The sequence below is a fragment of the Macaca fascicularis genome, chromosome 8 (assembly GCF_037993035.2).
Source record: "Macaca fascicularis isolate 582-1 chromosome 8, T2T-MFA8v1.1".
Taxonomy (NCBI): domain Eukaryota; kingdom Metazoa; phylum Chordata; class Mammalia; order Primates; family Cercopithecidae; genus Macaca; species Macaca fascicularis.
In genome coordinates, this window is record NC_088382.1 from 153,155,606 (window position 1) to 153,172,371 (window position 16,766).

The window sequence follows — 16,766 nt, forward strand, 5'->3', positions numbered from 1 at the left end:
ACACAAGGGGATGGGAGCACAGGAACATGGCCCCCAGAGGGCCAGGAGCCCCCGCACTCACCCTGAGACCCTGGGCAGGAACAAAGGCCTCATTCCACAGGGTGAGGCTGGCTGAGCAAGGTGGGGAAGGGGGCCTCCTGCAGTCTAGGATGAGGAGCCAGAATACGGGTCACAAACATGCAAACGGCCTGAGCAGATCTTTCAGACAGGAGGACAACCAACGACCTTACGTTAGCCCGAGTAACGTAACTGGACATCACTGGACATCAGAGAAACACCAATTAAAACCACAGTGAGAGGCCACACACGTGAGAATGCAGATTAAAAAGCCGACACCACCACGCCTGAGGGGAACAGAAGGGGTCGCGGCACGCTGGAAGGCGGTTTTGTGACTTCACATCAAGTCAGCAGATGTCTTACGTCCCAGCGATCCCACGTGCAACAGTCATGGAAACACAGGTGCAGAAAGAGCTGCACGAGGACTCAGCAGGCTTTATTCACAATCACCCCAAACTGCAAGTGACTCAAGTAAAATTAATAAAGTGTGGAACAAGAAAGGAAGGCTCCCTGGCACAGACTGGACGTGCACTGTGAAGCCAGCAATGACACGAGCCTGAATCAGGTGCCAAGCGAGTGAGCCAAGCTGGAAGCAACGCAAGAACATCTGACTCCATTTACAGAAGCTCCAGAGCACGCAGTTAGTCTACAGTGAGAGACTCAGACCACAGGATGCTCCAGAACAGGCAGATAATCCACAGTGAGAGGATCAGAGCTGGGGCTACCTCTGGGGGTGGAGGCCTCTACCGGGAAGAGGACAGAGAAGGGCAATGGCGATGTTCTTTATCTCAACGAGGTATGTGTTGCACAGGTGCATGCGTTTTGGGGTTTCTGTTGTTGTTTCTGAGACAGAGTCTCACTTTTTTGCCTAGGCTGGAGTGCACTGTCAATCATGGCTCACTGTAACCTCGACCTCCTGGGCTCAAGCGATCCTCCTGACTCAGCCTCCTGAGTAGCTGGGGTACAGGTGCATGCCACCATGCCTGGCTAATTTTTCTTTTCTTTCTTTTTTTATTTTTTAAACTGTAGAAACAGCCGTCTCACTACGTCGCCCAAGCTGGTCTTGAACTCGCAGGCTCAGCTATCCTCCTATCTCAGCCTCCCAAAGTACTGTAATTACAGGTGCAAGCCTGTAATGCACCTGGTGATTCATTTATTAGAACGCATAGACTGTTAGATTTATACCTCCCACTGTATGTAAATTCTACCTAGAAAAGAACTGTGAACAAATGTGGACCCCTAGTTGGTAGCCCTGCTTTGCTCCGTGGTATCTGTTAATAGCACTGGAACTTGTGTGCTAGGCCCGAGCAAATGAGCAGACAGACTGAGAGAGTGATGCGGCAGCTGCCTCCTGGCTGGAGAGGTCAGGAGCACGGAATGACGGAAGGCTGAGTGAGCCAGCAGAGGTGGAGTGGAACTCATGCTGTCAGGGTGAGGGTGTGCATGGGAGTGGCAGCAGACACTCAATGCCCTTGTTCTGACTCAAGAGGGCAGCAGCGTGCACCCCCAGGCCAGGAACTTAGCACCACCGACACCTGCGGCTGTGTGATTCTTGGCCAAGGCGGGCCGAGAGCCACTGCACCCCAAGGAGCCGGGGTTCTGCAGAGAAACAGCTGACTCCAGGGTGAGCCTGGAGCACCTGCCGTGCAGAACGTGAGGACGTGCCCAGGAATGAGAGGACGCATCAAAGGGATGTAGGCCAGCCTCAAGCGGCTTCCACCAGCCAAGGCCGGGACCAAGTGAGAACCAAAATCACACAAAGTAGATCACAGCCCATCAAGGGGAGGAAAATCACAGAGCAGATCACAGCCTATCAAGTGGAGTAGGACTCCTGAGTCCACACCGCTAAACCAATCAACAACGATGCAGGGCAAAGGGGACAGGGAAAGCCACCGCTCACAGGATGGAAGGAGAGGTGGGAAAGTGATCCCAACATCTTGAGTGAGTGGACAGAAGTCCAGTAAGAAACAGGATGCTCCCTCCGTCCTCACGCTTCTCCCCAACAATGGCCCAAAGTAACCTGCTCCACAGAGAAACTGCCAGATGACATAAACCCAGTGGTCAGGCCAGCACCGCTACGCCAGGCAGCCTGAGGCCACACCAGTGCTGCCATGGCTTTCCCGCCAAAACGGTAAATCTGCATCTTATCACAAGAAGACGTCAGATGAGCCCAGTGGAAGGGTCACAAAACAGCTGGCCTCTCTTGTCCAGACTCCAGCCCTTCCCGCGCTGGAGAATTGCACGTGGCCACAGGGACATCCCAAAGCACAGGCTCCAGGGGCACCAAGGCTCCCGCTTCTGTGCAAAAGCTCGTCTACAAAGGAAGGGAAAGCAATACTGCAAATCCGATGAAATATCATATAAACAACTGCTGAGTTTCGGTAAGGGAGTCCTGGGTGGTATTTCTGCAACTTCCGTAAGTGTAAAAATATATCAAAATAAAAAGTTATCCCAAAAAATTAAATGCAAGAAACTAATTAGGAGAAGAAAGAGGAAAGAGCCCAGGAGCCACACAGCTACTCTCCTCCCTCCCAGGGGTTCCCAGAACAGCCAGGACAGGGAGACTCAGCACCCAGGCCAGCCCCAAGGCTTCTGCACCCACCGCTCCATCAAGCAGCACCGCCTTCCTAATCCCCCCCAACCCCGCCACCAGTCACGGCCACTTCATCCCTGCAGCTGGGTGGGCAGCAGGAAGCTGCCCCCGAAGGTGTAGCCATAAAGCCAGGAGGGCATCCTGGGGTCCACATGGGCCATGAGCTACAGAGCAGTCCCGCCTCCGACAGGCAACAGCCCAGGACCAGCACCGCCTGCCCCTGCCCCATCCTGGCAGCTGTGGTCTTTTGGTGCTGACTGCAGCCATCTGTAGGCCGAGGCCTTAGTGGAATCCTGGAGAAGGCGGAGCACAGACGCAATGCTGTGGTCAGGAGGGCCCTGGGTAGCCAGGGGCCAGGGCAAGCCTGGACACAGATTTCACACCTGCTGACCAACAGCCCCACACAGACGCTGAACCAGGCCCATCACTACATGGCTGTCTGGTATGGCCAAGTCCAGGTCCCTTCCGTGGTCTCTGGGTCTCACGTGTGTTACCTGGGCTGCCAGCAGCTCAAGGCCTGGCCAAGTCTCTGCACTTGAACACGCTGTGCCTCCCACAGGGCTTTCTGGGGCTCCCCAGTGCTGTGCCAGCTGCTTCCTTCCCCAAGAGAGTCCCCTCTCTGCCTGGCAGGCACCACAGCTACGAAGAGGCCCCAAAAAGCCTGTCCCTAAGTCCCCATGGGGCCACAGCTTCCATGCAGGCAGGGCCAGACACAGGGCAGGCCCTCAACACACCAGGTGAGCAAATGCGAGTGAAGAAGCCAAGGAGAAAGGCAGAGAAAGGCAGGAACCGCCTGGGCCGCACACCGGGGACCGAGGCAGGGGCTGTGTCATGCAGCCTGCTGCAGCCACCTGCCTGGGGGGACCCTGGAAAGAAGGTCAAGAAGCCAGACCTTGGCCTGAGTGACAGCACCCACAAAACCCAATAGACTCAAGGCTCCTACCCAGTTAAAAACCACAACCCAAACCATCATCCCTCTATGTGAAGCCTTGTCAGGCCAGGTTCTCTCAGAACCTGCAGTGCTAGAGCCTTCCTGCCCTCCTGGCTCGGGGGGAATCAGGAGACCCCGGAACTTAGGGTCACCTGCACCCAGACCCCCTGACCTGAGCCCACAGCCTCTGAGTGTGGCCCGCTCACCAGTCATCTTGCCTTGCCAGCCTGCTGTCCTGCCACAGAGGCGAGGAAAGGCCGTGGAGGCCGTAGTGGCTCCAGGCCGCCCCCAGAGCTGTGCTAGGACATACAGGGTAGGCAGCAGTGCTCCCAACCAGCCTCCTGCCCCACGCAGCCCTGTCCTCCCCGGCTGGAGGGGGTCACCCCATGTTCTGCCCACTCACCACCTTGGACCTACTGGCCCCCACACTGCTGTGTGAACCAAGCAGCCTAAGGGGGATGGGAACCCGGGGCAGAGGGGTACAGGGTGGGGCAGAGGCAGAGCCATGGCTCAAACACAAGCCACCAATGTGAGCCTCCCCCAAGAAGGGGCTGAGAGCTGCCGAAACCACACAAGCCGCATTTCCGGGCCCTTTGCAGGCCAGGACCACTGCCAAGCCCAGGGTGGCAAATGCCGAAGGACCCCGCAGGGGCTCCTGGCTGTGAGGGAAGCCCAGGAGCTAATTTTTTTGTATTTTTAGTAGAGACGGAGTTTCACCATGTTGGCCAGGCTGGTCTTGAGCTCCTGACCTCAAGTGATCTGTCTACCTCGGCCTCCCGAAGTGCTGGGATTACAGGGGTGAGCCAGTGCACCCGGCCATGTCTGTTAGACGTCAACATAAGCTTTGGAGGAGACACTCAACACCAGGGTACCCAGAGTTGGGCCATGATGGAGTGCTGGGGTTTTTTGTTTTTGTTTTTGAGACAAGGTCTTGCTCTGTTGCCCAGACTGGAGTACAGTGGCATGATCATGGCTCACTGCAGCCTCAACCTCCTAGGTTCAAGGGATCCTCCTGCCTCCTCAGCCTCCCACGTAGTTGAACCCACAGGCACAAGCCATCACGACCAGCTAACTTTAGTACTTTTTGTAGAGATGGGGTCTCACCATGTTGCCTGAGCTGGTCTTGAACTCCAGGGCTCAAGCGGTCCACCTGCCTCGGCCTCCCAAAGTGCTGGGATTATGGGTGTGAGCCACCATGCCCGGCCACAGGGCGCTGGTTTTACATAAGGATTCATCCCAGGTTCCTCTGATTACAGGTGTGAGCCACCATGCCCGGCCACAGGGCGCTGGTTTTACATAAGGATTCATCCCAAGTTCCTCTGATTACAGGTGTGAGCCACCATGCCCGGCCACAGGGCGCTGGTTTGACATAAGGATTCATCCCAGGTTCCTCTGACTGGCACACCCTGCAGGGCACATCAGAAGATGGCGAGAACCCTGCTGTGGACTGAATGTTTGTGTCCCTCAAAACCCGATGCTGCAGCCCTGGCCCCAGCGGGATGGTGTGAGGACGCAGGGCCTTCAGAGGTGATGAGGTGAAATGGTTCTGAGGTGGGGCCCTCGTGATGGGACAAGCATCCTCAAAAGAGACCCCAGGGTGCACACGCACTCACCACGCTCTCCCTGCCTCTCTCTGGGCCACGTGAGGATGCGTGGGAAAGAGAGCTGTCTGTAAACCCGGAGGAAGTCCCTCGCCAGACACCAAGTCTGCCCAGCACCCTGGTCTCGAACATCCGGCCCAGGACTGTGAGAAGTCAGCGTCTGCTGAAGCCCAGTCTGAGCTACCGTGTGGCCCGGCCCCGGCCGACAAGGACAAACCAGAAGACTGGCGAGAGGCGGGGCAGGGCGGCTGGTGTCCCAGGAGGCTGTGCAGGCACACCTGCTCATTAAGGAGACACGCATGGGGAGCGCAGCATCGTGGCGGGGACCCTTCCCTTCCCCGGGCTGAATTTCTCTTTAATGAGGCGTCACTTTAGAGAAGCGTTTCAGAGCCCTTCAAAATCCTGGCCTAACCCTCGTCAAAACTGTACAGATTACTTAAGATTTACCGCACAGACACAAAATAAAATAAAATAAAATAAGGCAGCCCAGCGAGAGGCAGCCCCGTGACAGGGCCATTTGTAGTCAGGATGGAAAAGCCTCCGATTCATCTGCTTAAGCGCAGCAGCTTCTGTTTATTTCGCACTTTCATGTCAAATGAATTTGGAAAGAGAAAAAAGGTGACAGGCAGTTAGGGATATAAGTCACATTTCAGCTTCAGTTCAGATTAATGAACTTGCTGGAGCTGGTGAGGGCACCAGCAAATCCACAAATCTCAGAACAAAAAAATTAAATCCCCTCAGTAGAGCCTGAGGCTTCAGGGTGGCTCCTCCAAAACCCTTCACTGACCTTCTGCCTCGCACCCCTGCATCCCAGGCCCACTGAGCCTCTGGGCTGGCTCCAGGCCTGGCACCCCCGGGACAGGCTTCACTTCAAGGCAGCAGTCCTGGGGCCCGCGGAAGGGCTGGCCAGGGCCGGCTCTCAGGGACCACTGTGGCAGGGCCAAGGCGCGCGTAAAGCAGCAGTACAGTAAGCTCCCAGCGTCCCCGGGCCAGAGCAACAGCCCCTTCCTGTGTATTGGGCAGATGTGACGGGCACCACACTCAGCAAAACAGCCCAGTCCCATGCCTCAGCTTCTGGGGAGAGATGGCACATGGCCAGCACACCGCCAGCATGACCCCGTCAGCTGTTGCCCCGCCCCAAGCAGCCACATGGCCGGGCATTTGGAGGCAAGGGCAATGCGGCCTCTGATGGGAGCAGAGGTGGCACCGTGGATGCCACCCCTTGAGGCAGGAGTCCCGTCCTGCTCGTGGCACACAGGCACTGCTCCTTTTCTCCTCCCACCCTCTGCCCCACTCCAGTCTCTACGTATGATGTCTGGAGCATGCCTCAATGGTGTGTCCATCCTCAGAGACCTGGCTGGCAGCACGCAGAAGCCCCAGGAGCTGCTGCCCAGCAGCCTCTGCCTTCTGTCTGACGATGAGCACTGGCCGGTCACAAACCGGAGGCCACCAGCCAGCACCCAGCCATCTCCCCACCACCTCCTCCAGCACCCAGTTGGCTCCCCACCGCCTCCTCCAGCACCCAGCCATCTTCCCATCGCCTCCTCCAGGACCCAGCCGGCTCCCTACCGCCCCCTCCAGCACCCAGCCGTCTCCCCACCACCACCTCCTCCAGCACCCAGCCGTCTCCCCACCACCGCCTCCTCCAGCACCCAGCCGTCTCCCCACCACCGCCTCCTCCAGCACCCAGCCGTCTCCCCACCACCGCCTCCTCCAGCACCCAGCCGTCTCCCCACCACCGCCTCCTCCAGCACCCAGCCGTCTCCCCACCACCGCCTCCTCCAGCACCCAGCCGTCTCCCCACGGCCTCCTCCATGTCCAGGCCCAGAGAAAGCCGCTGACAGGGAGGCCCCGGCCCCTATTACAAACCCAGCCATCAGGGGCCCCGATGCTGTCCACATGGGCCCAACATGACCATCAGGCCGACGGTAACTTTCTACTTAAATTAGGAGAGGGAGAGAGAAGGTACGTGTGCCAAATCACCCCCTGGGACAGGGCAGAGGCCTAGGCTCAGGCCAGGCACCCACTTGCCCACCCTCCCTCCCTCGGGCTACAGGGAAGGGGAGTTTCTAGAGCTTCCCAGAGGAGGGAACAGGCCTAATCACACTGAGCCCTCCCCACTGCCCAGGGCAGAGCTAGGGCCAGTAGCTCAGGGCCTGGGGCTCTCCAACCGAAAGCTGAGAGGAGCTGCAGAGGGGTCCTGGGGGCTCATGGCCAGAAGAGGGGCCCCCTCTGGTGCCTCCTCAGGGCGGTGCAGTCCCCACTATGAGCATCACAGCTGAGGGGAGGGGAAAAGAGGGGAGGTGAGGTCCCAGAGACAGGGACAGAGACAGGACAAGGTGAGGGCTGTTAGCAGCAGCAGAGCTGTGCAAGCTTCACTGTGGAAGCCTGTGTTACTGCTTCTTGTCCCCACCTTGGGCAGGGCCCAGTCCCATTCCTCTCAGGACAGGGGTGGCAGAGGTCCTGCCCCCCTCCTCCATCTTTGGGGTTCCAGCTCAGGGGACAGGACCTAGAGACCCTACCCATTTCCCATGGCACAAGCAGGCAGGGACAGGATGTCAGGTTCGCACTGCACTGTGCTGCCCCCAACCACACCCTGCCCAGGATGCTCAGTCACTCCCAGCAGCAGCCCTGGGATCTTCGTGTACATCCTGGGGCGGGGTCAGCCTGGACTTCACACACATCCCAGGGCCTTCTCTCAACACTCAGAGCCCCCTGGGCCTCGCTGTGCTCCCCGCTGCTGTCCCTTTGCAGGGTCTCTGCCAGCAGTTCCCTCTCCTCCCAGAGCAGCGCGCGCTGTTGGCCCCGTCCATCTCCCAGGATCTGGGGGCTTCATGGAGAACAGGCCCGGCTCCGTGCTCGGAACTCGCGGGTCTGCTTCAACAACAGAGAAAGATGCCGAGGCGCTGAGGGGCAGAGGCCTCACGTATACACATGACTTCCTCTCAGGGCGACCAGATCTCCAATCACAGTGAGGGGTCGGCCGGGGGCATCCCACACCACCACACCAGCGCTAACCCTCAGCAGCTAGCCACCCTGCCTCCCTCCCCTCCCACGTGTCCACCAGCCCCTGCCAACTGTGACCACCGTGGCTTCCAGGACTGCTGGGGCCTGCCCGCCAGCCCCTCCAGGGATGGGTGACGGAGCTGGGGTCCAAGGAGAGCCCTGGTCTCAGGCTCCAGCCAGCCAACTGGCAGGACAGCCTGCCTTCCTCCTCTCCATGCAGCCCTTAGTCCATGGTGGCCTGGGCCTGCCCAGGGAGGGCTGAGGGTTCAGTCACATGCAGGCAGCCCTGGCTCTGATGGAGCACGGGAGATGGCGCATGGGCCAGGCCAGACCAGCTGCTGGCCCAGACAGGCCCTTTCTGCCTCAACAACCCGGAGCCCAGGCATGTGTACAGCCAACAGCAGGCCAGGCAGCCATGCTGGGATGCAGGTGACCCCGGGCAAGGAAGGCCCAGCCTGCTGGTGGCCATTCTTCCCAAGGTTTCCTAAGACTCGTGCCCCTCAGCTCAACACCCTCCCCACCCCACCCCCACCCCCACAAGCCCAGGGCTCAGGCCCCGAACGGTCCCAGACGCCTGGCAAGGGGTGGAACAGGACTAGGGTGAGGTGGTCAGGAAAGCGGGGAGGGCCCCTCACACACCTCCTTAACCACATGTGCACCCTGGGGTGGGCTCAGCCTGGCCTTCACACGTAGAGAAGACACTGAGGCCTGGAGCCCATGGCCACCAACCACAGCCAGGGCCTCCAGGGGTGGGCTGAATTCGGGCTCCTGGTGCTGGGGATCTTGATCCATCAAAGGCGGGGTCTACTCCACCTCCTACCCACCCATGCCTGTGGTCCAGCCCCTACACCAGGGCACTCAGAGAGTAACGGCCGCTCCCTGCAGGGGAGCTGGCCAGGCTTCGCTTTGGAAGAACAGGGAGCTTGCAGGGAGCCTCTCAGCTGACCCGCTGTTCTCAGCTACACGGCACCGACAGGAGGCCCTGGGTGCTGGGCCGGCTGCCACCTCCTCCTCCTCCCGGCCTCCTCAGCCCCAGGGCCCGGGCACCCGTTTCTGTGCAACAACACCGTCAGGGCCTCCTGAGCAGGCCCAGCTACAGGACCCAGACCAGCTGGACCCAAACCGGAGGCCTTCTCAGCCTTCAGAATCCTGAAGGAGAGGCCCTGCTGGGTCCACCTTGAGGAAAATCATCACTCAGCCCCCAGCCGCACCCCCAGGAGAGATGGACCCTCGACGTCGGGCTGACGACGACCACAGGACGGGGAGCAGGAGCGGAGAATCCATAAATCTGAACCTCATTCCCGATGATCTGGGGCTCTTATTAAGTAAATTAATTTAAGTTAATTTAGCTCGATCATGACTCCCGATCACAGTGATTTAGTGTGGGGGAAATTGCATTAGGAAAGGCCATGCTCACCAGATAGAAGAACGGAAGAAAATTAGATCCACTTAGCAATGTGAATTAATATGGAAATAGCAGGTGTAAATTTAACCTTATCGAGAGAATAAAAATTATCTTCATAAATTTGTAGAAATAGCCCCCGAGATGCTTATAAATCTATTTAAAACAAAAATATTACAAAAAGTGCAGTAAAATTAATTTAAAATATACTCCAGCTATTGCCTCCAGAAAAGTCAGCAGCAGGGCCAAGCTGAGTGTGGCCGGGTGATACGGGAGGCAGCAGGACACCGCCTGGTGGGCTCGCCAGCTGGCTGACCTGCCACAGGGCCCCAGAGCTGGATAGGGCTGCCCATACTGGTGGGTGGATCCCCTGGAGTTAGCCTCAGGCCTGGAAACCTCTGGCTGGCAGCAGGGAACCGCCAGACAGCTACGGTATGGCGGGTGGCCGTTCCCTGGACTATGGCTGCTCGCCCCGAGGCCCTGCCCACCATCTCTGGCCCATGCCACTCCCCCAGGAGCAGGCTCCCGCAGGGAGGTCAGAAGACAGACGGAGGGGTCTGCCACTGTCTGCTTCCCGCCAGGGCTATCACCCTCTCCCGATCCTGGAGATAGGGCACCACCACCACAGCAAAGGAAGGGGCCAACCCCCTAGGGCCAGGCCTCCTGAGGCCCAGAGACTGAGCAACCTCCACTGAGCAGGTGGCAAAGCCTCCTGGGGTGGGGGCCCCAGGAAGGCAAAAGCCGTTCCCCGCTGACGGAGCCGCCCTCCCAGCCTGCATCAAGGTCAGAGTGCGAGTGGGGGCCAGACCACAGGCAGGCAGCCAGCAGCAGGGCAAGGAGGAGCTCACATCACCACCTTGACAATCATACATTGACAGCTTCCAGACAGGCCGCTGAAGGCCCAGCCTCTCCCACCGGAAGCTACTCCCTGAGAGATGCTCAGACAGCACATGGCGTGGGCCCTGACTGTCCGGGCAGCGGAAGCTTCCATGGCACAGAGCCCTCACCAGCTAACAGGCTTGCTGAGAACAGCAGGGCATGTGTGCGTGTGTGTCCGTCCGTCTTCATGTGTATGTGGTATTCACAGGCTGGCCTCCTATTTGGTGCAGAAATTGCTAAAGACACAGAAAAATCAGGCTGGTCCCAGCCAACGAGCCAAATGCCAAGCAGTTCTGGGATGCGCTCAGCTCCTCCCGCCCTCGGGTTCTACCCTGCAGCCCTCAGGGCAGGGCCCGACAGCCCAGTCCCCATGCCTGCAGGAGCCCAGGGGCCTTCCTACCTGGACAGTGAGAGCCGCCGGGCCCGCCACGAGGGCAGAGACAGGGGGAAGGGCGGGGCGCTGAGAGGCGAGGCCGGCGTCTTCTTGACAATGCGGTAGCGGGTCTTGATCACCTTGCTGGTGGGTGGCGTCTGCACGGCACGCAGGCTGGATGCTGCGGAGAAAGCCCAGGGCACAGACGTGGGTCAGGGAAGGCCGGCAAGGGCAGGGTCAGAGAGGCTGCCCACAGCGCCAGCTCTGCCCACCGCCTCCGCCAGAGCTTGAAGACTCTCCATCACCCCGTGGATAAAACACTCAGCCCATGTGGCACACATATCCCCAGGGTGCCTGGCAGCCGACGCTTCAGGAGCTAGCCAGTGCAGCCTCTAGGAGAGGTGGGCACCAGCCCCTCATACCCTCTAGCCATCTGGAGAAGCAATGGAAGGCCCACAGGAAAACCAGGAGAAGCCAGGGGCCTGGCAGCTGGGGATGCCTTGGAGTCCCCTAGACAGTGTCCGCACCAGGCGGACTAGAGGTGGCTGACTGACTCGCAGCAGGGCAGTGAGGCAGGCAGATGGGCCACCTCACCCAGGCCAGAGGTGGGGGTTGAGAGGCTCCTGGCCTGTGCCCTGCACATGGGAGGGGTGCTGGAGCACTTACCTCCTCAAGCGGCACCTCCTCACCTCCGTGCCCAGACAGATTTATGTACTTAATCATTGTTTTCATAACATTTCGCAGGGTGATAGACACAATAGCTTTTTTCCTGCTGAACATTTCATGCAATTTACAGGAATCTATTGTCCGAATTCCCTTCCACTTGATAGCTGGCAATTTACCCACAGCTTTGAGCGTTGCATCTAATCGCCTAACTTGCATCATGTACAGCTCTGGCTGCCCAGGTCGCCGTGTACAGCTCTGGCTGCCCCGATCATTAAAGCTAACCCAACAGTGGGTGCAGGCCCGCCCTCCCAACAGCTCCCCTCGAAGCCCAAGGCTCAGGGGCTGCTGCAAGAGGCCCCCGCCCCCCTCCACCCCACTCAGGGTCGCCCACAGGAGGCTCCTGCCCCCCTCCACCCCACTCAGGGTCGCCCACAGGAGGACCCCGCCCCCTCCACCCCACTGAGGGTCGCCCACAAGAGGCCCCCACCCCCATCCACCCCACTCAGTGTTGCCCACAGGAGGCTCCTGCCCCCCTCCACCCCACTCAGGGTCACCCACAGGAGGCCCCCGCCCAGCCCAGCCCAGGGGACCTCACCTCCTTCCAGTCAGTGCCCAGCTTCCCCTGTGCCGCGGACCCCTGACTGCCCCCAAGCCCCAGAACACACCCTCTTGGCCCCCACAGCCAAATAGCCCTCGAGGCACCCTGCTCCTTGGAAAGGACCAGTAACTGTTACCATTTCCCCAATTCTTTTCCAGAGCCCTAAACACAATGGACCTTGAGCAGCCAGGGTCCCTCCTGGAGGCCTCGCTTCTGGCCCATCTCTCCACAGGCTAGCTCACTCTCCTGCCCGCACTGCCCTGTCCAGATGTCGGCAAAGAGCCCCTCCCTCTGGCGTTTCCCCAGCACCATCCAAGCTGCAGCCTCTACCAAGGCACCTGTCAGCCTGCACGGGAGCAACTCAGGAACACTTGGCCCCAACACGGCATCAAAGCCTTCCCAAGAGCCCCCCCGAGTCCACATCAGAGAGTCTGCCAATTGAATTTTCAAGGTCTTACAAGCAAGGAGAGACCAGCAAAAAAATCAATAATAGCTTGTTTCAACTAAGCGCTGGAGAACATAAGAAGTCCTTAAGTTATCAATTACCCTGAGGTGACCTCCCCACCTTCCAGCCCTGCTGCAGGCTCCCTGCTTCTGCCTGAGGAGAGCAATGGGCTGCCCAGCTGCTCCTGCCCCACCTGGGCCAAGCTGGGGGCCAGCCTCGGCACCTGGGCAGTCAGGGCACCCACTGGAGCACCACCAGCTGTGGGGCCAGGGCTCGGGGTTGCCACCTGCCCACCCCCAACCCCAGAGTGCCCAGGTGACCCACTTGCCAGCCTGCAGCCTGCTTCCCACCACGGCTTCCCACAAGCCTCCCAGGCCGCCCAATGCCTGCTGCTCTGGGACGTAGAGCCTGGGGCAATGCTGGCCCCCTTGGAGCCACAGTGCGACAAAACTAGGGTGCAGTCCTGCTCAGAGGCCAGGTGGGGCCAAGCAAGGCAGGAGGGACACTGGGCCACACTCGGGCCCTGGGGGTTTGTGTTCCCCTCATCAACCTCTTTCCCCAAATTCTGAGCGCAGGAGCCCCCAGATCTGGCCCAGTTCCATCCCCATCGCCAAGTGCACAGCATCCCTTTGGCTAAAATCACCTCTAACCTTGGGGACCACAGCTCGCCCTCCCTCCCAGGTCCAGCACATGCCAAGTCCTCTAGGAAGTCCCAGCCCCCACTGCACACAGGACCAGACTCTGCACTCTGGAACACTTCTGCCCAGGAGGGGCAGCTTGGGGCAGGCAGGGCCTGGCAGGCGGCGGCACCGTGATCACGCTCCCACGCGGTGCTAGCAGCAGTCAGGTCAGGCTTCTCTGCCTTACTGCATGTTACGTCCCCTCCTGAAAACCACACGGTCATAACGCGGCCCCAACCTCTTGTCACAACCTCCTCAGGCTGGGCAGGTATGTTCTGCACGTGTCACCTAGACAGACCCCTCTCCCACAGTCACTAGCAGAGTGGGGGCACTTCGAGGGGCTCACAGTGGGAAGGTGGCAGCCAGTGTGGGGCCAAGCTGAGCTCTAGCCTGCAACCCACCCCCACAGCAGGGTCGTGTCCCCCACAGCCTGGCCCTGCAGACCACGGGCAGTCCCTGTCATTCCCAGATGGGCAGCTCGGACAAGCTCATGACAACCCAGGACGGGCAGGGCACAGCCGAACAGAGGGGTAGTGGCAGATGAATTCTGAGCTGGGCCCCCAGCGGCTGGCAGGAGCAAGGGCACACAGACCCAGAAAGTCAGGGCTGCGGGAAGGAAGCGTCCCTCCCCGGCCCGGTTCCCCAGGGTGTGCGGCGACGGCGTGGGCAGGTGGCAAGGCTTGGGAGGCTGTAGGACGCTGCTCTGTGGCCAAGCAGGACCCAGGTAGAAACAGGCCTCTTCCCTCCTCCCTGAGGACACAGGCCCAGGCGCCCATCCCTCCTGGCTGGCTGGGGTTTGTGTAGATAATCATGTTATTTAGATAGGATGTTGGTTTAATTCCCTTCATTACAGACTCCCAGGGCTGTAATTTTTTTCTCCACGTGACGCATTCCCGTGGCACACTCGGTGCACGTCGAGCCCCTTGCGCCTTTATTGCCGGCAATGCCCCGGCCTGCGTTATCAGCCCCGCACACACAGCCCTCTCCGCCCGCCATCAAGAGGTCACTTCTAATGACTAATCGATCTCATTAGCTTTCCTAATTAAAAACTTTACTACCGCAATGGAAGACAAACTACAAAAAAACTGCTGGCATCATATGTGAATGGGATATGAGCCCATCCATCAGCAGGGTTTGAGCTCTTGCACACGGCACCACCTCGGGCCAGGGGCCAGGTGGGGCAGCCCTCAGGCACCCAAGAGCCCTCCTGTGTACCAAGCACCACATGCCCAACGATGCACCGTCAGGAGGGCGGCAGCTGAGGCTGGGCCCGGCCATCAGGGGTCCAGGAGTCTGGTCCCACCCCCGGCATGAGCTGCTCCTGCAGAGCCTGGCCCTGCCCACCCAGCTCACTCTCCTCGGACAATTCCAACACAGATGGCTGATCTGATCAGATGGAGGTTGCAGCCTTTCTCTGTTTTACGCGGAGCAGGAGTTGAGGGAGAGTTCAGATTTTTATGGAACTTCAAAGGGAAACAACTAGGAAGAAAATGAGTTGCCAATTTCACAACTGGTTAATGAATAAAAAGATGAAACTAGAATTACTACTCTGTGCAAAGAACTGTCTGAGGCTGCCAAGCAGGAGAGAAGGTGGCTCCACCACTCCACTGTCCAGCCCACCAGGGCCAAAGTGAGTGTCCCAGGGAGCTGTCCAGCTATCTGTCCAGCTCCCAGCCTGCCGATGGGAGCAGGATCAACTCCATCAGGGAGGGCCTCGCCCATTAACTGAGGTGGAGACCCAGAAAGACTCTGACTGGCCCCAGGCCAGTATCCACCAGCCCCTGGGCCTCATGCACAGTGGGCTACAGAGATGGAAGCACCAAGGCCTCCAGAAACAGCAGGCACAAGAGCGGGCCCTGGTGCAGACGGGCCCAGCGCAAAGACAGCAAAACTGTCACTGCCGGGCTGCCGGCCCAAGACAGTACCCTGGTTCTAGAAGCCCCTTCCCCAAGCCTCCGCAGGCTTCATCCCAGCTGGGGAGTGGGGACAGTTGAGGAGGAGGCCAAAGACTGGCATGGAATTTTGCTGGAATCGGCCATAGCCACCCCCACAGCAGCAGACAGGACGGTGTTGGGCCCATGAAGGGATGATGTTGACTTGCCCAACAGACACCTCGCACCACGCCACATTCCTGACAGAAGTGGCAGCAGTGAGCAGCCAGAATGGGCCAGGCCCACAGAACAGGCCTGGGGCAGCCCAGACCCTGCATGCAAGGAGAGTGAGCAAGGAAGGGGCCAGTCCAGGTGTAGCCCCCGGGGCTGCTATAGCGCTGCCCAGGGTGATGGATGGCTGTGGGCCGTGGACATTCCAGCCAGTCAGGCCCCCCATCCCTAATTCCTGACAATTCCACCTTCTCTGTACATTACCTGATCTGCTTTTTATCAACAGTTGCCCTGGCACCTCACCATCTCCACACTGCCTATGCCCTTCTCTGACTAATGGCAGCTTAAATGCTGCAAACCCACTTCTCCTGGTGTCTGTGACCTAGTTCTGTGTCTTTCCAGTCCTGTTGTAGTTTTTGAGGTGGTGCCAACTCTGTGCCAGCCCAGGTCTCTGGCCCCGGTGCCCTGAGCACGAGGCAGGAGGGGCCTGGCAACAGCACAGACTAGGGATGGCACCTTCCAGTAGGGCCGTGAGTATCCCGCAGGCAAGCAGGACACAGCCTAAAGAGAGGGCAGGAGGTCCTGTGCCGTTCCCAGAAACCTGAGTTCACGAGGCCCCCCCGACACAGCTCCAGTCACACTCCCCGCCCCACTCACTGGCCGGGCCTCTTCCTCTCTCCCTCCCGCACTGCCTGACCAACCCAGAGCTCGGGGTTGCGCCTTCAGCCCCACAGCCGCAAGAGGGCGCCAGGGACGAGGCAACGTCTCCCAGAGAGCAGAGTTCCCACGATTAATCGCCTAATTAGAGCTGTGATTACAACAGAGAGTGCTCAGTGGCGCGGGGACGTCCATGTGGCGGGCGGAACACTGGGAAGTGCCCCTCCAGGAGAGCCGAGCCTGCCTGGAAGGAGCAGAGCCCGGGGTTCCTGCGAGAGGAGAGAGCAGGGCACAGGCACAGGACTAGAGGAGTAGGGGCTGCAAGAGGCTGGGACAGCCTGGGCGGGGGGTGCCCAGGCACTGTGAGGAAGTCGGGGCGGGGAGCGTGGGAGGAGAGCTGGGGGCACTGGGAGTCAGGGCCAGGCCTACCCTGTGCTCCTGCCTGGCTGGCACCATGCTCACACCCGCGGCCTCAGCTGGCTCCACAGCCTCTGGTACCATGCCGCCCTCAGGAAGCACCTGCCAAGCGCAGGCCCCACCTTCCACCCCTGCAGGTCCAGCTCAAAGACCCCTCACACCCCCACCCCTCCCAACTTGGCTAGGAGACTGCTGAGGGGCAAAGGCAAGGGAGTAGGGGGCGCCCCAGGGAATGGGGCAGGCAAGTTCCAGACCAGCCGACAGGCAGGTGAGCCCAGAGGCCCCATCTCCTCTGCTGCAGCTGGCAGGTGATCCCGCCCCCACCAAGGCTGCTGAACACCCAGCACCAGGCCCCACGC

The 16,766-nt window shown here is 59.6% G+C and overlaps 1 protein-coding gene and 1 long non-coding RNA gene across 4 annotated transcripts in view; one reads left to right on the forward strand and one right to left on the reverse strand.

The window, feature by feature from the left end:
* The window catches only part of ZC3H3 (zinc finger CCCH-type containing 3), a 102,244-nt gene that overhangs the window by 56,387 nt on the left and 29,091 nt on the right, over positions 1–16,766 (reverse strand). For all 3 annotated transcript variants that reach the window (XM_065519759.1, XM_005564235.5, XM_065519758.1), the window contains exon 4: positions 10,870–11,023. In XM_065519759.1, coding sequence (XP_065375831.1) covers positions 10,870–11,023 — 154 coding nt within the window. The remainder of the gene's footprint in view (positions 1–10,869; positions 11,024–16,766) is intronic.
* On the forward strand, positions 694–2,437 carry LOC141407474 (uncharacterized). Its single transcript, XR_012416759.1, has 2 exons — positions 694–853; positions 1,087–2,437. It is a non-coding gene; the product is annotated as an uncharacterized lncRNA (long non-coding RNA).